The sequence below is a fragment of the Dermacentor variabilis genome, chromosome 2, assembly GCF_050947875.1.
Source record: "Dermacentor variabilis isolate Ectoservices chromosome 2, ASM5094787v1, whole genome shotgun sequence".
Classification (NCBI taxonomy): Eukaryota; Metazoa; Arthropoda; class Arachnida; order Ixodida; family Ixodidae; genus Dermacentor; species Dermacentor variabilis.
Window position 1 is genome coordinate 41,707,398 of NC_134569.1, and position 20,379 is coordinate 41,727,776.

The 20,379-nt window shown below is 47.5% G+C and overlaps 1 protein-coding gene across 1 annotated transcript in view; it reads right to left on the reverse strand.

The window, feature by feature from the left end:
• Positions 1 to 20,379, reverse strand: part of LOC142571698 (cell adhesion molecule 4-like) — a 344,797-nt gene that overhangs the window by 57,894 nt on the left and 266,524 nt on the right. The window contains exon 2 of the mRNA XM_075680234.1: positions 7,444 to 7,649. Within this exon, the coding sequence (XP_075536349.1) occupies positions 7,444 to 7,649 (206 nt within the window). The remainder of the gene's footprint in view (positions 1 to 7,443; positions 7,650 to 20,379) is intronic.

The window sequence follows — 20,379 nt, forward strand, 5'->3', positions numbered from 1 at the left end:
TATTCAGAGCACGCCCGAACTGAATAAACTTGAGTCTGTAACGTTAAAGGCGCCAGGTACTGGAGAGGAAACGCCCGACACGGGAAAGTTAGAAGAGCTATCTACTGATTTGCTCATCACGCCTACGTCAGACGGACTTGATAGGTTGCTAAAAGTCAGCCGGTCGGCTTTGATAGCCGAGCAAAAGAAGGATGGTAGCCTAGAAAACATACGCTGCAATGTCAAGGAAGGTATCGCCAGGAAAAATGCGCGTTTTGTGGAAAGAGGTGGAGTCCTGTACCGGAAGTATCTAGACCGCAGAGGAGTGGAGTTCGATCAGCTGATCGTGCCTCAATGCTATCGTCAGGATCTGTTGCGCTTGACGCATGGGGGTTCGTGGTCCGGACACCTAGGAGTTAAGAAAACTAAGGACCGTCTCTTGCAAGAGTACTATTGGCCAGGGTGTTTTCGGGACGCAGACCACTTCGTGAGGTCATGTGACACCTGTCAGCGGGTGGGCAAACCAGGGGACAAATCGAGGGCGCCGTTGAAATTGGTACCTATCATTACGGAGCCTTTTAGACGGCTCGTTATTGATACAGTGGGACCTCTGCCGGTAACAGCCACGGGGTACAGACACATTTTGACTGTGATCTGCCCAGCGACAAAGTTCCCTGAAGCAGTGCCGCTTAAAGAACTCAGCTCAGTTGAGATAGTCAATGCACTACTGTCCATATTTGCGCGAGTTGGTTTTCCTGCGGAAATCCAATCAGATCAGGGCACAGTGTTTACTAGCGCTTTGACGACAACTTTTCTCGAAAGGTGTGGGGTGAAGCTGCTACACAGCTCAGTGTACCACCCACAGTCGAATTCCGTTGAGAAGCTCCACTCCGTCATGAAGCGCGTGTTGAGAGCGTTGTGTTTTGAACATCGAACTGACTGGGAGCTGTGTCTGCCTGGGGTGATGTTTGCATTAAGGACCGCGCCGCATGCGGCTACGGGGTTTTCGCCAGCTGAACTGGTGTACGGTCGCTCGCTTCGGTCTCCGCTTCGCATGCTTCGAGAATCGTGGGAAGGTAGGGGCGACGACCCAGTCGTGGTGGAGTACGTACTTAAGCTCCTCGAACGCTTAAGAAGGGCACAGGAGTTGTCAGGTGAAGCAATGGCAAAGGCCCAGCAGAGGGCCAAGGTTTATTATGATCGGACAGCCAGGGCCCGTCGTTTTGAGGTGGGCGATGAGGTCATGATATTGCGCACATCGCTAAACAACAAACTAGACGTGCAGTGGGAGGGCCCAGCACGAATTGTTCAGAAACTGTCGGACGTTAACTACGTGGTAAGTCTGCCAGGAAAGCGGAAAGCACAGCAAGTTTACCACTGTAATCTGCTCAAACCTTATAGACAAAGGGAAGCAGTGGTGTGCATGATGGTAAACGTTCCTGAAGAGCTTCCGGTCGAGCTTCCGGGACTAGGCTCAGTGACGAACAGGGAAGACACCGGTCAAGTCATTAGTGACCTTATCAGTAAAGCACCGCTGTCGCCCGAGCAGAAAACCGAACTACACCAGCTATTACAAGAGTTTCAAGGTCTGTTCTCTGAGAGGCCTGGTAGGACTTCTGTACTTACTCATGATATAGAACTTACCTCCCCAGAGCCAGTACGATCCAAGGCGTATCGGGTGTCACCCCGCCAGAGCGATATTATGGAGGCTGAGGTAAAGAAAATGCTACAGCTCGGTGTTATTGAGGCAGGTGAGAGTGATTATACCTCCCCTTTGATTTTAGTTGAGGTACCGGGCAAGGAACCTCGTCCTTGCGTCGACTACCGCAGGCTTAATTCCATCACTAAGGATCAAATTTATCCGATCCCTAACATCGAGGAGCGCCTTGAGAAAGTTAGTAGCGCTCAGTTTATTTCCACCCTAGATCTTGTCAGGGGTTATTGGCAGGTTCCACTTACAGAAGAGGCTAGTAGGTATGCGGCGTTCATTTCACCAATGGGAACATTCCGTCCTAAAGTGTTGAGTTTTGGGTTGAAGAACGCGCCATACTGTTTTTCAAGCCTCATGGATAAAGTGTTGCGGGGACAGCAAGAATTCGCTTTACCGTATCTAGACGACGTAGCGATATTCTCCGCATCCTGGTCTGAGCATATGGCACACTTGCGGGCAGTGCTAACCCGCCTGCGCGAAGCGGGCTTGACAGTCAAGGCTCCTAAGTGCCAGTTAGCACAGGCCGAGGTTGTCTACCTCGGTCACGTGATTGGTCAGGGTCGTCGCCGCCCCTCTGAAATAAAAGTGGCCGCTGTGCGAGACTTTCCGCAACCGCGCACCAAGACCGATATTCGGTCGTTCTTGGGTGTCGCCGGCTACTATCAGAGGTACATCCCTAGGTACTCTGATATCGCGGCTCCCCTGACGGATGCTCTAAGAAAGACAGAGCCTCAAACAGTCGTCTGGGACGAGACAAAGGAAAGAGCTTTTAGCGCCCTAAAGAGTGCCCTAACAAGCCAGCCTGTGCTACGATCGCCAGACTATACAAAAGGGTTCGTTGTTCAATGCGATGCTAGTGAGCGAGGCATGGGCGTTGTACTGTGCCAACGGGAAAATGGAGAAGTAGAACACCCCGTCCTGTATGCTAGTCGTAAGCTGACCAGTCGTGAGCAGGCGTATAGCTCCACCGAGAAAGAGTGTGCATGTCTCGTGTGGGCCGTTCAGAAATTGTCATGCTATCTAGCCGTCTCGAGGTTTATTATTGAGACGGATCACTGCCCTCTCCAATGGCTGCAGACCATCTCTCCCAAAAATGGCCGCCTCCTGCGCTGGAGCCTCGCTTTACAACAATATTCCTTTGAGGTGCGTTACAAAAAGGGGAGTCTCAACGGTAACGCCGATGGCTTAAGTCGAAGCCCCTAACGTAGGAATCAGCCTCAAAATTGTTGGTTACTGATGTTTTTCTTCCTGAGGCAGGATTTTTTTTAACATATTGCTTTTGTTTAGTGTTTCAAAGTGATGATATGCTTTCTAGTGCAATTTTCCAATTTGTGGACGCGTTCTGAGTGATGCTAGACTACTGTAAGGAACTAGGCAGTGGTATAAAAAGGGGAAAGAGCCTGGCAGGGCTTAGTGAGGGTTGTGCCGTGCTTGCTGACTGAGCGGTTGAGTTTCAGCGTAGTTCTAACGCTTGCCGGGAACGAGAACAAAAATGTGAACTCTCCCGAAGTCACTTTGCAGTGTCCCGTGCGAACCTGAACGACAGAACGAGGCCTTCTCTGTGCGCTGCGCTCAAGAAACGTCGAGGGACGCCCGACTTCGGTTATGAGCATCATCGAGCGACATCCCTCCGGACAGCGGATGCAGTCCCCTGTCCATCGGGATCTCCTTCCCCCGGCGGGGCGGTCTGTTGCGTTTCGCCTGCGACACGCGGATTTGCCGGCGCGACTGCGGCAGGGCGGCAGACATTTTGGCCCGTTCGTCGTCGCCGCAACGCTCCCCGCCAGGTGTTTCCAGGCGTTTCCAGGCATGATCCGATGCCACGTGTCTTCATGTGCGTGTGTGAGTGTATGTGCCATTGTGCCCAAACCGGGCGATGCGAAAGCAGGGATCACCCTCTCATTCCAGTCATTGTGCCTGAACCAGGCGATGCGAAAGCAGGGATCACCCTCTCATTCCAGTCATTGTGCCTGAACCAGGCGATGCGAAAGCAGGGATCACCCTCTCATTCCAGTCATTGTGCCCGACCGGCAGCGCTACGACAGTGTGCGTCACCATTAGCCCATTGTACATTCACGTGCTCGTCTATTGAGGGGTTCCTTCTTGCCCTCAACCGCGAGAGTATAAAAACAGCTGCCCCCGGACGCCAAGAGGAGGGCTCCGATTTCTTCTGTTGAGTAAAGTGCTCTCCCGTGTCTCTACTTCGGTCAACCTGACCGCCAACTCTTTGCGATGTTAAAATAAACAAGTTGTTTTGTTGTTACCAGTCGACTCATGCTTTGCCGGGACCTTCGGATGCTTCCAGTTGTACCCCAGGCCGCCAGGCCAACGCTACCCTTGGGGCTTGCGACCCAGGTACAACCACGGGCGTCAGCGCCGAGTTCCCAACAGATCGTACCAGCGGTGCGATCCAAACACTTCATGAAATTTACTCGCTCCTTGATCATAATGTTTGCATTGAGGCGTGGTTTCTTTATTTCGAAAAGACCCTTGATTAAGTTCCTCATCGTCATTTTTTGCTCATTTTATCATGCCTCAACTTAGACCCGTCTATGCTCAACTGTATTTGTGAGTTCCTAACTGGTCGCCGGCAGCTTGTTGTTGCAAACTCTCACAGGCCTCTCCTCTCTCGTGTACACTCTGGCGTTCCCCAAGCTACTGCACTAGACATCCCCTCCCCCTCTTTTCAATTTATGTTACCCATGCAGTGCTACTCAACATTGATTCCAAAATCAGACCTTTTTGCTGACGACTGTGTTCTAAACCGCCCCGTAGCCAGCCTGTCTCAGTCTTCCTTTTTGCAGAATTATCATATTAAAACACAGGACAGGTGAGAAAACTAGCTAATGTCCATCAATATTAACAAGACCTTTGTAATGTTCTTTCACCGACATAACGATTACATAGCCTCCATTGACATTCTATATTATTGTCTTATAGATGCTACTAAAGCCGTTAAGTACGTAGGTATTCAAATTTTCTGTGATATGACATGGCCGCAGCTTCTTATCAACATTGCTAATTTTGCCAATCGAGCCCTAGGTTATCTTCGTCGCAACCTAGCTTTGGCATCTGCTACCGTAAAGCTAATAGCTTATAAAACATGTAATGACTAAGTTCGAATATGCCAAGGCAATTGTGGACCCCCATCAAGCTAACCTTACAAATATGCTGAATACATCCTGAAATGCGCCTCCAGATTCGTTGTCTCTAATTAGTCTAATAACATCAGTAAAGCTGCTGCGAAATCTCGACTTGACTTTCGTCCTCTTGCTTCTCGCGTTTGTGACTCGGCTATAAATTTTTCTATCCGTTGTCACCAGTCAATGCATCGATCAGGTCAGCTCATCCTAAATCTCTCCACTGCCGCCCAAAAGCCGTACATTCCCCGAGCGTACCCGCACGAAGACCTTTCAGAAGTATTCTTCTTTCCTACCTGCGGCACGAGACTGAAACGACCTTCCCGCCGCCATCGCCATGTTAACAGACTGCGTGGTTTAAAGCAGCCATATATAGATATTATTTAACATGGTAAATGAGAACCGCGGCCTTCATTGCCCATCCCTGACACATAATGTCCCTCTGGGAACCTTGAAACATAAAAAAAAAAAACTCAGTCCGCATACTCTGACGTGGATCTAGGGTAACATATTTACCGCAAGCAGCTCGTCAACGACTTCCTCTGTGGCACGTGATTCGGCGGCCCTGAGTAACATCATGCTCGTCCGCAGACTGTACTGGCTATTTGTCCGTCATGCGAATCCCTTTTAACAAGGCCCTATTGCAACCCTCATGTTCTCTGCGTGGTAGATTACAATACAAAGGGTTGATCCGGGCTTTGTTCCGCTCGTCAAGTAGATGCAATTTATGCTTGTACTGTACGCTTTCGGGAGTTTGCTGCCGCGTTCGGTGTATGTAGAGGATTTTATTTGGAAAAGATATTGACGCGCGTACTATATCTTTTTTTTTTCTATGAGCGTGCTTCCCCGGCTAACAAATGTTACAAGTTGTAGATCGGCGCAAGGCGCGCCTGCATGCTTTTAGAACATTCTCGATTGTTGTAGCCGATTTCATCTTTTTTTTTTTCGATATTGCCGCCGACTCTTGTGTAATCAGACAGCGTGCGCGACGCGAGTAGTTGTGTGCATTTTAGAACTTCCGCAAAAAGTAGCGATTACGAGGGAAGGTTTCATTCAGCCACGTACAAACAGGCGCGACGCTTCTGATCCGCGGATCAGATTTTCTACAGTCGGCGCACATGCTCATCCCGATCCCGGCCAGGGCGGCCGCATTTCGATGGGGGCGAAATGCGAAAACACCTTTGTACTTATATATGTAGGTGCACGTTAAAGAACCTCAGGTGGTCAAAATTTCCGGAGTCCCGCACAACGGCTTGCCTCATAATCATATCGTGGTTTCGGCAGGTGAAACCTCATAATTTAATTTAATTAATGCTCATCACTATCGTTCCGCTCTATGCAACTTGATTTTTTTTGTGGACTCAACCAATAAGGGGTTAGTTTTGCGACTCACCGTTGTTGCGCGGTCTAATTCTTAACGGTCGCGACAATATCGTCTAAAGCTTGCAATTCGAAACAAGGGCCGCGATAAGGCAACGGATCTATTTTAATCAATTTACTTTTCGTTTTTTTTCCAGAGGTCTGAGCAGCGCTCCTCGTAACGTGGACACCAGGATATAAAAAGGTCGTGAGTGGCGGGTGATAAGAAAAACGCAGAATCAAACGAAGGGAATCGTTACATAATATCGTCAAATTTCAGCCTCTGGTGCCGGATCATTTCACGGGCGATTTGCTAACGCTTTAGCACAGTGGTATAGAAGTTGCATCACACCGCCCGCTCATTACTGTGTTGCCGACTACAACATGCCGACATCCTGGTGTTCTTTTTTTTTTTTTTGAAGTGGAGCGCACCAGAGCGTCAAAAACTGGAACGGGCCATTACATTCGAAAGAAAGCCGTTTCGCCACTCGCGTAGCCATAGAACAGTGACTTGTGTTCACAAATTCAAAAAGCAGTTAAATATTGGACCGATTTGTAGAGCTCCGGCCCGTCGTGACAGTTAACACATGTTAGCGAAAGCGGCCGGTCAACAGAAAGTGGTTGTTGCGAGTGATAAACTTCGCCGAAACAATTTACAAAATTTTTTTTTATATTGATTCACGGTTTACAGGAAGCAGCGCAGGCCAGAAGTAATGGCCAACGTGAAATGGCGTCCGGCCAGTTACAAGCAATTCTCACAATAGCGAAGGTTTTTCGGTTTCGGCAAGCGGCGCCGAATTAACAAAGCTTGATAAGCTCAATATATACTGCTACTGCGGACAATATACTGCTTGATAGCAGTATATTGGGGCTATGTCCTCGCGCATCACAGCAGCAGAAAGCCACAGAAGTAGGGGCGCGGTTTATGAAGTCAACCGGACTGAGCGACCACCAGTAAAATAGTAACGAATACTCCAGTTTGTTTTTGTCTCCAGCATGCATATCATATCCTCCCTTTTCTTATATCTGAGAGTAAAGCAAGGAGTCCGAGTAAGGAACCGTAAAATAAAGTAAGGAAGCGAGATGGAGTCCTGGTTAACCTCCCTGCTTTCCCATTATCTCTGTGCTCTCTCTATATACGCCCGAAAGATACTTCTTCTTGCTGGCACCAGCAAAGAATAGTTTTCTTTACTGCGGATAGAGCACAATCACTGTGGTACAGGATGGCCGCGTAGCGTGCCAAGCGCCACTCACGTCGACGAAGGTGCCCAGCAGCTCGTAGGATTGCCCCGGTGGCACGTCGCTGGGCAGGTACCGGTAGAACTCGACATTGTTCTTGTACCACTTCACCGAATAGAGCTCGGCGTTCTCCAGGTCGTACTCGCAGCGCAACTGCACGGGCTCGCCACTGCGCACCGCGCCCGGCACGTGGAGGTCCACCAGGCGCAGGCAGAGACCGCCTGCGTTCGCACGAGAAAGAAAAAGATGCACGACTTTTACAACACAGCAATGCAAGAGAAGCATAGCGGCGATGCTCTATACGAATAGACACACACGAGACATGGCACAGGCGTCGCGCAGGTCATAACAGACGTGAGGCATGCCTGAGAGTCATGTTCGAAACGATGTTAGAATAATTCAAGGAGTCTCAAATGAAAAGGTACGTTACTGACCAGGCGCCAATTATTGTAGCTCTTTAATCTTGGTCGCGGCTGTTGCAACAAATCCGGCTGCGCAGTGATCGGTCAGTATAGAAAGCCGTGCCTTATGTCAGAACAGAGAACCGGGTAAGGAGCCAACATCACGGCGAGTGCGCCGTGATGACCGTTGCAATTATCGAAGAATGAAGAGCCCTCGCAGCCTCCGCAGATGCAGTGAGACGCTAATATCGTCCCCTTTGCAAGCTAGGCTGCAAATTTAAGTATGAATTACTAGGTCGTCCAAATCCATGCCCTGTTAATTAAGCATAATGAGCACAAATTTTTCAGGGACGAACTTGAAGGATAGATTGAAGCTGGCACGTGTTTCGTAGGTACTCGGTATACATTCAGTTGTGTATGAAAAATTCTAGAAATTTCAGAAACCGCGAGGCTAAAGGAACAAATCCATTCTATAAAAAGTAAAATTGAAGAAAGGAGAGAGAAATAATGCACACACACGCACGCAGAAAGAAAAATGAGTTTTTATAAGAACTAACTTTACATATTCGAGCTCTGTAGGACAAAAAAATGAGGAACTTCCAAATTTAATGTGTAGAGCAGTGGCGTTTTAGACCTATAAAATGTGCCGTGTTTGGCAGCAGAAATTTGCCGCTGACGTCACCACCTCTTGCCCTACCCACTTACTACGTTTCTTTGTTCATTTTCTACATTATATTTATTGCAGCTGGTGTAACGCTATATGTGAGCATTGCGCAAGCAAACGGCCACACATCACACCTCAGTGGCTTTAGGAGGACCTGAGAAGCACGATTTGCTTAACTAGCGACAGTTAAAGAAAACAGTCATATTTGGCTATAAAAGGGAGGCAACGACAAACCAACAAAAAGAGGGCACCAGTCCGGTTGAAATTCGGTTTCGTCATCCAATGCTCCCTTTTCTATTACATTCGAACCGAGACACAACGGCTTTAGTGCACTGTTTTTGATGTTGAGACACAGCCCGCCAGGGGGACTGTTCAAAGCTTAGCGTCGCATGACAGGTTTGAATAAATAACATTCGCGGCAGGACACCTTAACATCCATCAGATATTATCTGTCGGCTTTATTTGATAACTTTCATGCATAAAAAAAAAATGACGACAAAGAAATAGCATCTAAAAATCGCAGCACACTTGTAAATGGCACACATTACTTCAGTGTGCTGAAGTTGCCGTGGGCTGGCTCCTATAATTCGATAAGTTCGGGAGCGAGCTTATAAGCGAATGTTTGTAATAATAAACAAAAGAAGGAAGGGGAGGGGGGTAGATAAAGGAAATGCACAAAAGCGGACGAAAATTTGTTTTTTTTTTACCCTTTTAAACCTATAAATAGGGGGAAAAAAAGGAAGGCTTAAAATGCTCAGCCACCAAGTGCATAGAGTTGAGAGCCATCTTTTTCTACAAGCAGTCACTTAAGCAGTTTCTGCGCTGACAAAGAAAGAAGACGAGAGGAGGCCAAGAACGCCAAAGCTAGCTCATGTTGAGAGACAAAACTGATGACGACTAAACGACACGTACTTCAGCTTTAAGCGAGTTTTGTCATAAAAAAAAAAGAAACTGCGCGAGAAATAGTCTATAGCAGCCGCGAAACCGTGAAGTTCAGCGGTACACTTTGTCTTGCGGTTTTGTCGAGCTAAGCCTAGTTTTGCTTCGATATTCGTAGTTTCATCTGGCGCTCCCCATGCGTCTTTCTCCCAGGCCTGGTACAGTGCCGAGCCGCGACCAACGACAGCGATGGTTTAAAGTTCGACAATGCGGCCGGAGAAGCAGCACGCCAAATTTGGTCGAGGGAGAGAGAGCGGTGAATCGACGGCACCTCAGCCACCGCGGTGCCAGCTCGTGCGGCCGGGTACTCCCGGCGGCGCCTAATAGATTGATACAATAAAGAAGCTAGTCGTCGCAATTTTTCTCTCGTTCCTAATCGCTTTAAGGGTAATTGGCTAGCTCGAATCGAGGCTTATCGGGATCAAAACTGGTGGTCGTCTTTTCCCTCCTTGCCGTTCGGTTGTGCTGCCGTTTCTCCCTCTCCTTCTTTCTTTTTCTTGTATCTCGTGGTGTCGAGCTTTCTTTTCAGTTTCGTGGTTCGCTGCCGGTCGCCTTGAGCTTGTAGACGGCTGTTGCTCATTTATTACGGGCACATTTCCCTGTTTGCGTTATTTTTCGCACTCTTGAAGTAATGAGTAGCAGCTTATGTTTCGCAGCTTTTTTTTTTCTTTTCTGTTTCTGGAGTAGTCAACTTGGTATTATAGGAGCTGGTTCAATTTAGAAAGTCACGAACGCAAATGACATTTGCTCTTTTATTTTTGTTCGCCTCTTGTTTAGGCATCAGTGAGTTGTGATAAAAATTTATCACTTTATGAGGCTACAGTGAAAATTGCTTTAACGTATTGTATTCCCCGCCTCCCTCCCCGATCTTTATTGATGAAGACAATACTGGGATAGTTAGACGTTTATTTTCCGTCTGTTTTCTGTTAACTATCCCTGCAGAAGGTTGTAATTGCAGCACCCTATAATGCATTAGAACGAAGGTTGGTAAAAGACGCCTTGAAAGGGCAAACGGGATTAAATACAATTGTAGACAACTTACGATTTTTGATCTTATCACTAACACTTGAAAACCTAGAAGGGCAATTGTTGTTATTTTTTTTTAAATTCCAGAGACCTCCAGAGACCGTGTTTATACAATTGGTCCTCCCTAGCGTCTATATTCTGCGTATTTATTTGTAGCCACTCTTCTTCCAGAAAAAGTGAAAACCACCGCTAGCAGGCTCTCTATAACGAGCCACTTTCGCAGGTGCGCCGGCAAGGACATAAAAAAAAAGTCAGCAGACTTCAGCGGTTCGTCCATCTCTGGACTCACTCACTACGAGAGCTAATCACTCCCTCAATGCCCATAATTTAGCTCATATATGAGATATGACGACCGTGACGTATTTCTAGGTGCCACCGATCGCTTCCGGCGCTTGTAGTACACAAAAGCATGGCCTTCCGAGATCAGATTCTGTTATACTGAAGGAACCGCCGACGGCAGTGCGATCTGGACAGCACATGTTGTGCAAAACTCCCGCAGCCTTGTGCAAACTCCCACAAGTGTACGCAACGACAACGATGACGACAGTGGCCCGACGACAACAACGACAACAACGGCCAGCATGAAAGCACTAAGAATCAATGCATCTGAAACCGTGCAAAGCTGTCTCTGCGAGAATAACGCTGAGAATAGTTGCTGCCCTGAAAACCGCGCGCGCTGCGTATGACTGCTGCATCGCGCATCGCCTATATATTGCGCGGTGCTGCCTGCAAAACACACGGACTGATGCCACTACTATACGAGCCTGCGGCTCTCAAGTTATAGACACTCAAGTGAAATCTAAAAACGAGCGATGAAAAGAATTTCAATTATGAGGTTTTACGTGCCCAAACGAAGATCTGATTATGAGGCACGTCGTAGTGCGGAACTCCGCAATAATTTGAACCACCTGGAATTCTTTAATGTGCACCTGAATCTAAGTACCCGGGTGTTTTACCCTATCGAAATTCGGCCGGGATTCGATTCCGCGATCTCGTGCTTAGCAGCCCAACACCATAGCCACTAAGCAACCACAGCGGGTAAGGCGATGAAAGGAGCTACTTCGTAGCTGTTCATATTTCTCTCTTGCGCTATGTACAAAAAAGCACTGAGACAGGGAGACAGGAAAGCGCGGACAAATGAAAGGTGCGAGAACGAATTTGTGCACCGTTCATTTATAGTGTTTTGTTTCCATGTTTCCGTATATTGCGCTAGAATAAACTATGAATAGACACACGGAGAAACTGCGAACCGTGTAAGTTGCGCTATAGCTCGGTCGTCAACAAGTCCGGCCTTCTTTTAACTCTGCATTGCAGCAGCAGCATTGGCGCGATGATGATTGAGCACAACGTTTCGTTTTTATTTGCCGTATTGTCAGAGCGAGGTTGATAATCAGCACTGAGTGGCGAAGGGGTGGAAGTGGCACGACGACAGCACACGCGGCAGAGTAATGGAATGGACGGACGCAATGGCACACTCTCAAGTGCTGTGCAAGTAAAAGACATGAAAGGTACAGCATGATCGTTCATATGTGACCCACTGTTGAGAAAGTTGATCACTCTGCAACCTGTCGTCTATGCTGATGGCTCAACTACTCAAACCAGTTCCGGTGGCGCTGTAGTTTCACTAACTATGGCAACAGCCCAACAGTTCAAAACTTCCCACATCACTACGTCTACAGCTGCTTAGCTCGCGATTCAACGCGGTGCGCTTCATGTGATCTATAAAGATATTACTGGAATATGGGAAGTGTTTCGCGATTCAAGGCTGGCCTTACAATGTACACAGTCAATTATCCGACGTGGAGCTCACGGTCAAATGACATGCGAAATCATGGAACGCATCCAACGCTTGAGAGAGAAAGGCCATGATATCTTTTTTCAATGGATACCAGGCCATTGTGGCATCATTGGAAATGATGACGCAGATAAGGCAGCTCGGACGTCAGACAAAGAAGACCACTGCGTCCTCATTCCTCTCTCAAGGACCGACGCGGCGAAACAGCGTCGCATTCTAGCACGCACGCTCTCGTTGAGTGGAATACCGCATATACAAGGAGCACCAGACTGCACAGGTTAAACTCTTCGCTGCAACTCGGACCTCCGACCGGACTGCACCGACGAGAAGCGTCTCTTCTGTGTCGGTTGGGGCTGGGAGTTGTCTTCACGAAAGCTAGTTCTGCACTAATTGGAATGGCTGACAGTCCTGCATGTGATGTCTGCGGATGCGAGGAGAACATTGACCACCTATTGTGCCATTGTCTTCAGTTTGGAGCAATAAGAAAATCTATGATCAACGCATTCAGGAAACTAGATGATCGTTCTTTGGGTGAATAGATAATACTAAGCAATACTATATATATATATATATATATATATATATATATATATATATATATATATATATATATATATATATATATATATATATATATATGCATCCTATGCGACTATGCGAAGTCCGCAAGCAGTCGCTGTGTATGCCGTTAGTAAGTGGCTAACTCTAACTCGCTCAACCTCTATGTCAGTCAATCGGCCAGCCATTCAGTTGGTCGGTCGGTCGGTCGTTTGTTCGGTCAGCCTCACTTATGCATTTTAAAGTATGGAGACTTAAAGAAAGTGATAATTCAGCCAAAGTAACTTCAAGCATTCATGGGGCTCGGTAGAGGCACTGAAGATGCGACTTCTGAACGCTCTCCTTCAATAAAGACCGGGGGAAAAGATTGCTTTAAGCACCTGATCTACAAGGCGGGACGCCTCTAATCGGTTCGTAGCAGTAACCCTTTCCGAGCCCGCACTGTTCCACACGGAGACCGGAGGGCGACCACGCTAATTACACCAACGGCGACAGAGACACCGCCGTGTTCACGCGTGCAGCACTCTCTTCTCCCCGTGTATCGGTGCCGCAACCATGATTTCTTTCTCAGCACCTTCGGTTTCTTCTTGCTGCAATGGAGCTGCAACTAGTAGCAACGCGCCCTCTCTATTCGCTCGAAGAGTTTTTTGCCTTTTAGCCACCGATTCCCATTCCATTTGTTTAATTGTATTTCTAGTCCTTCCTTGTTTCTTAATTGGGTCGATAGCGTTCGCATTACGCGTTACGATAGCTTAAACCTAAAAATTCCTGTTCTTTTTTTGTATTTAAATTCGCTTTCGTGTTCCCCCTCCGGCAATAAGGAGCGTTAAGAGTCTTTTAAAAAAATGCTATGTTTCACTTTTCATTTGATGAAGAGCACGGGATTCCATGAGCACATACATTTTTATAAGACGAGCACGCAATCCAAACGCCGATGAAAATGAAAACAAAAGAAAGAGAACAATATATCTTTTTATCTTAACAGAACTCAATCCCTATTCGCTGGCTTCATCGCGCAACACTTTTTCTTTTTAAATGAATTGCGCTTTCGAGCTCTCACTATGCGAAAACAATGTTCGGTATCCTTAGCTTTCGACAGGGCGCGTGCAGGAAATTCCGGCGGAATTAAAAGAACCGCTCTACGGCCCGCGCAGTTAAGCAAAAAGTTGGGCTTAAGATAAGCAGAGTTAACCTAACCAAGCTGAAAGCAATCCTCTAGACTTTCATAATGAATCTTATATGGAACACTGCATACCATTGTGCGAACCTTGTTTAAAGGTTTAGCGTTTAAACTTTCTGCTGTACCTCCCGCACTGCGAGAGGTCGCGGCGTTTGAAGTATAGCTTCTACACTGTGCTCCACTGCCTCGAGAGAGAGTAAAACATATTTATTAATAATATTTGAATGGCGAGAGCAATGTGGGAGAAACCCTCAGTCCAGGGTCCCTAAGGTGATTCTGGCGATGTTCCGAGCCCGTTGTATCACAGCTCGGAGGACCTCGGGGGGTCCGTCGCGGAGGGCATCGTCCCACAGCTCTTTGTTGCGTAGGGGGTCAAGCAGAGTTGGCAAGGGAGGAAAGAGGTTTGCAGTGCACTCAATCGTGACGTGGAAGATGGTGGGCGAGCTGCCACAGCCAGGGCAACGTTCTGCATAACAGTGTGCGTAGAATTTATTGAGAGAGACAAGATTTGGAAAAGTTGCGGTTTGTAACTGGCGTAATGCCACTGCTTCCTCCCGCGAGAAGGACGGCGGTGGTGCGGCGTGGGTGCGACGAATGCGTGTATAATGACGGAGTATGTCTTTGTAACGGAGCAAAGGATCCCCCCACTCTGAACTAGTCGCCTCACCACGCCGAGTCGCCCGGAGGGAAATTTCTCGGGCAACCGCATGTGCGCGTTCGTTACCCGGCAGCGAGGTATGACCAGGGGTCCAGAGTAAGTGAATGTGGGGAGGTGTGGTTGCTGTATTTTGCGGGATCTGTTTGAGAATTTGGTGCGCCGCTCTCGGGATGCCATGTCCTGATAGCAACGCCTAGCATGCCTGTTGCGAGTTCGTCAATATATACACTTCCTCAGGAACACGGATGGCGTATCGAATTGCAAGAGCAACATCGAGAATTTCTCCGTAAGCGGCATTTGTTCCGCGCATTGCAGCAGAGTCTCTCAGGGATTCGGTGCCATCCAAAACTACCGAGGTATAGCCCTCTTGAGTGCGTCGAGAAGTCTTAGATTATTCTGGTAATTGTGACCGCGCATGGTGCTATTATTCTTTACTTATGGTTTGCTAATTCTAATAGATTTCAACAAGCATGCGCATTTTGACCATGAGTGCCGCCACGGGAGTGGGGACATGGTTTTACAGTTTCTAGATTACTTGCAGCTCCTATCCGTGTTAAAGGACTGTACCTCTAGTGCAGTGCGATAGGAGCTTCAGCATTTGCATAAAGAAGCGACGTCAATAGAAGCAGTTTTTCTAACTCCTGATGGTACCAATTCGCGCTGGTGTTGCTCACAGCGCTTTAACGCTTTGGATGGTAACTATGTTAGTTCGCCTCACTTTACGGTGCTTTCGAGCAGCGGAGATGCAGCAGCAGACTTGCTAGATGTGTCACAATCAGTTATGTTCAAGTACACATTGGCTCCGTTATTTAAATATTTTTTTTTTACTAAAGGGTGCACCTAATGATGCATGCATTAATTCGCGTATTGAGTTCAAAAGGGCTGCGTTGAAGACCCTCCTTGGCTTAATTATTGTAAGACTCACATCTAGATTAAAAACCAGAGTGTAGATGCATGCAATCTGTATGGAATATAGGAGAAACATACTTTTTCTGCGCTTACTTCACTGAAATGCGCAGTATTTGTTATTGCACATTACTTCTACTTATTATTAGTCAGTTCTTTTCTGTTTTTCCACTGCACTTTCTTCTATATTTTTCACGACCTGAGGAGACGGACGTTATCCATGACGGTCTTTGCAATCTTTGCTTCGAAGCCGCAAACACAACTGCCATACCTGACTCTACAGCAACATGTAAAGGAAAAGAAACATATCGCACAAAGAACTCCTCCGAACAACGCTTGAATTTTTGTCGGCGCAAGGCAGCAAAACGCCTTCGACCAGTCGTGCTTTCGGTCTTTACTGCTGACTCCCTCAGCGTCTTTACTCCTCGTTTCGATTTCATACACTCTGAGGAACGGTACGAGAGAAACGACTGCATCCATCTTAGCCTAAGCGGAGAAGCTTAACCGCCTCTTCACCTGAGTCACAGCGATCGTCAGGAAAACATCAAAACTCCGACCAAAGTGTACGAATCGCGAGACGATAGTCCGGGCGCAGGGGGCCGCATTTGAAGTTCACGACGAAGGGGCGCTGTGGCGTCGAGGAGTCAAACGCTCCGTTCAGAGGTAGAGAAGCCGGCAAACGAAGGCTATCAGTAGAAACTGGGGAGAGAGAAGAGGAAACAATAACAGCGGCCGCTGCTTGTCGTCGTCCCCCCGCCGCGCAGAGAAAATAAGCCCCGGCGCGGCGCGCTAACAAGTGAGAGCGGCGGCCCAGTGAGGGTGTCGGCGTCCGCTGCAGAGCCGCCCGGAGGACGACGCCCGGCCGGCTCTGTTCACCCCACCCCTTATCTGCTTTTAACAGGGTGGTGGTGGTGGCGGCGGTGGTGGCTGCCGCCGTTCGTTACGTCTCTGCGACCGATCGGGATTCCCGTGGTACGCTATATAGTGTGCTGCCGGCCTGCGCCCCCTCTCTCTCTGCCCTCTTTGTGTGTGCCTGCGCCGCTGAGCCTCCCTTACTACTCTTCTCCTGTTCCCATCACCCTCCTTTCGCCCTCGACCCAAGTCCGGTTCCTCTCATCACTACCAGAACGTCCGCCTGTGTATCCTTTTTGCGAACTGTTGTCATTTGTCCTTGTATTGCCTCCTCTCACAGGCAGGGAACAACGACCGAGAGAGAGAGAGATAGAGAGAGAGACCCTCAGAGGAATGAGGGTACGCCTTGAAGACGGCCTTCAGTTTTATCTGACCAGTAACTCCGCGCTCTATTTCTTTTTTATTTTTTTGGACTTGTTCTCTGGGCTATGGGCGAGCCAGACGAAACTAGGGAGAAGGTACACACACTCCGATCAAACCAAAAGTAGACGTGAGAATGTAGAGGTAGGCAGAAATAGAGAATGTGAAGAAGTGCGTGGGATTTAGCAGAGAGGTCGTTCTCTCTCTCTCTCTCTCTCTTGGGATGCCTTACGCCTTTACTTTGGCTCATATTCTTCGCTTTATTTTTGTAATCTCGCCAACAGCGTGCGGGTCTCGGGAAGATGCCCCCGTTGCGTTATCGCCGGATTAGCCCTACGAATGTGCAGCCTATAAAATATACGCGGGCCTAATCGCTTTTCCGAGAGCCGTAGGCTCATCCTAGTCAAGCCCGTACGTTCGCCCTTTGCTGTCCCTACCTTCCGGCGCTTAGTTCGGGATTCGTTTTTCTTTTTGTCTTATTTATACGACACGAGCAGTTGTTACACCTTCGGCTAGCTCGTTTGTCGGACTCACAGGCCAGGTTCGCCATTCCTTCGTTTTTTTTTTTTTCAGCCCACTGCCTATTATTTTCTTCCAGAAGTCGGAGCAAGATCCCGATGCCCGTGTAAGAAAACAATACATGGTAGGTGCTTTGCACATTACCCCGAGGAAGGTAGGTATTTATAGAAAGGGAGCATAAAGACTGTCGGAAGTATCGCCTGTGTAATAAGAAGCGCCGGAATTTTCGAGAAGCTCTTTGTGCCACACAAAGCTCTCATTAGGACACGCGGAACAACGGTTCAGTGGGCAAAGAGAGGGAGGCGTTAGATGATGTATTTTCGAAATCTTCAGAATGATACTGTTCATTCTTCCACTCAAGGAACTGTGCACTTTCCTCTTGTTTAGAGAAAGTTCTCGAAGACGTAGGCAGTTACAGTGTCCGATAAAGAACGTTCCACGTAAGAACGAAGTTCTCTGTCATGTTTTCAACAATCTTGTTACCCCTCCCCATTTCAGGTTATCAGTAAAGTTGCATAATTTAGAACTCGCCGCAGTAGTGCGCGCGCGCGCGTGTATGTGTTTTGCGACATGCAGCGAAATCGTGAAAATGAAACATCAACAATACTTTTTTTTTTTCTGTGCAAGGCAACAATATAAAGGCTTTCGAAAAGCCACTGGCTTGTCTGGCGTTTCATTTGGCCCCAATCGCTTGTACACTACATGTCTGTGCAATGTTTATACACGGCGAACGACAGCTGACGTGTCAACCGTTTGAGAACGACGCGCACGCCGAAGTCGGGCTTCGCTACGCCGTATACGTTTCAATAATGCATTACGAGAATTGGCATTTAAAGGTTCTGTTAGGACGTAAGCATTGAAGTTGTAAAACGCGCGCGCACTCACACATAACCACTTAAAAATGCACAACACGCTGACACACGCTAAACACAGTGACCGATCAAAATTTCAAACCACAGTCAAAACGGTCACGATGCAGTGTAGCTGAAGAAAGAGTACGAAGGACCAAATCAACGCAATGAGTGCGCAATATATTCGCAAGACCTTCTATACCAACAACGCTGCCTCGATACCACTGTCATCCATCGCGTTCTCTCATTCCTTCCGGCCTTGTGCACAAACGTCTTTCGTTTCGCTCTATAGCGGTGAGGAGTAAGCCGGCCGTACAAATGACCGCACAAGCTCTACGTAACCACACATTTAAAGCAAGCAACTGCGGCTATGCCCGGCGTTGATTGAGCCAGGTTTCTGTTACGACGGACTTAATTTCTGTCCGCGCTGCTCATTGTTGTTGCCCTTATTTTATCTTCGCGTATTTAAACAGGGAGAGCTAATTACGGAAGCCATTTGCGCAGGACCGTTCATTCGCTCCTTTCCTCGTTTCGTCGCTTGTACTTTAGCGTGTCTTTGTTCATTTCTTTGCTTACTCAGACTCAGAACACCCGTCTTCTTCTTTTATTTTTTTTTAAATACCGGCGTCGTCTTCAGCCGTGAGCAAAAACAAGTGAAAAGCAACTGCTCCTGTTCTTTGCGTTTGGCACATAAATCCGTTCTGAAGCAGTTTACCTACTCCTAAAGAAATAAAGACCTACCGCGCCTATCTGAACGTTCACCAAAAAAGGCGCCGTCACTTGATATGCTTGGTACTGCGACATACCTCCTCCTACGCTCGTTCTTCTTTTTTTTTTCTATTGTTTTCGTTTTGTCGCTTATACGCGTCGGCGAAATTGGCGCCATTTGCGGAAGATTCCATGCTAAAAAGTGTTGCTGGCACAAACATTTACTGTTGCAGATTGCGAACGTATAGGCGCAAATAAATAAACATACAAGAAAGAAGCTTATATTCGTTATTGTTTGATCGCGCTTGGTAGGAAGCGCCGAACGACTTTGGTTAAAACTGAGACAACTAGGTCGTTGATAATAAAAGCTCGTAAGCTTTACAGCTTATTCCAGGCACGAGCGCCGCGGGTGCTATTGTCGGCGCAAATGGCACAGTGGGTCGTTATTTCTCCGTCTTGCATTCTTCTTTTGCCGTCTTGAGGAAGAAAAGAAAAGAAAAGAAGAAAGAAAGAAAGAAAGAAAGAAAGAAAGAAAGAAAGAAAGAAAGAAAGAAAGAAATTGGACGAAGAAATAGTGAGGCATTCCCCTCTCAAGTGGACCCATCAAACGTTTCATCCGCGTTAATTTACTATGAGGCTCCGTTTGCACACGTGTATCCTGTCTTTCCTCTCTCCTCATACCTTGCATGCTTCCAACTTAAACATGATAACAAAAGAAAAAGAAAGAAAGATAGACAGATAAGAATAAGGGGGGAAGGGTGAAGGAAGTTTTTGCAACCAAGGCATGTATTCTGCGACGATTACTTTCGGCGTTACTATCGCTTTGGCCACGCCTTCGCCATCGGCGGGAGGTGATCGGCTGGTTACGCAAAATCGGATGAACTGATTGGCTAGGTGACAACTACATCATTCAATTTTCCTCAACCAGCCAATCAGCGCGCTCCAGACGGCGATAGCCGAAATTGATCGTAGCAGAATACGCAGCAGCTGCGACGAGTAGTAGCACCTGCTTGTTCTATATTGCGCTCCATTTTCAAGAATTGTCGTAGACGTCATGTCTCCTCTATGATTGGCTCTGTAACGGGTCACCGCTTTTCCTCTTTTTTTTTTCTTCTGCTATTGTGGCAGGAAACGCCATAAAGTGAAAGTGTTACGCCGGCGTCATAATGACGTTGCGTCAAGATAGATATTATTTTACTTCAAATTTTTTCTTGGCGTTTGCCACCATAATAAAGCGTTTGCGTTCAAGAAAGTGAAAAACGGAAAGCTGGAGCTCGTACGGCAGATTTTCAGTGCCAAGATACTACACAATTTTAGACGGTTGTAATATTTACGTACTAATTAATCATCATCATCATAATAATAATCATCATCATCATCTTATGTCCCCTGCAGGACGAAGGCCACTCCCAGCGATCTCCAATTACCAATGCCCTGCGCCAAATAAAATAGAATTAAATTCTGCGGTTTTACG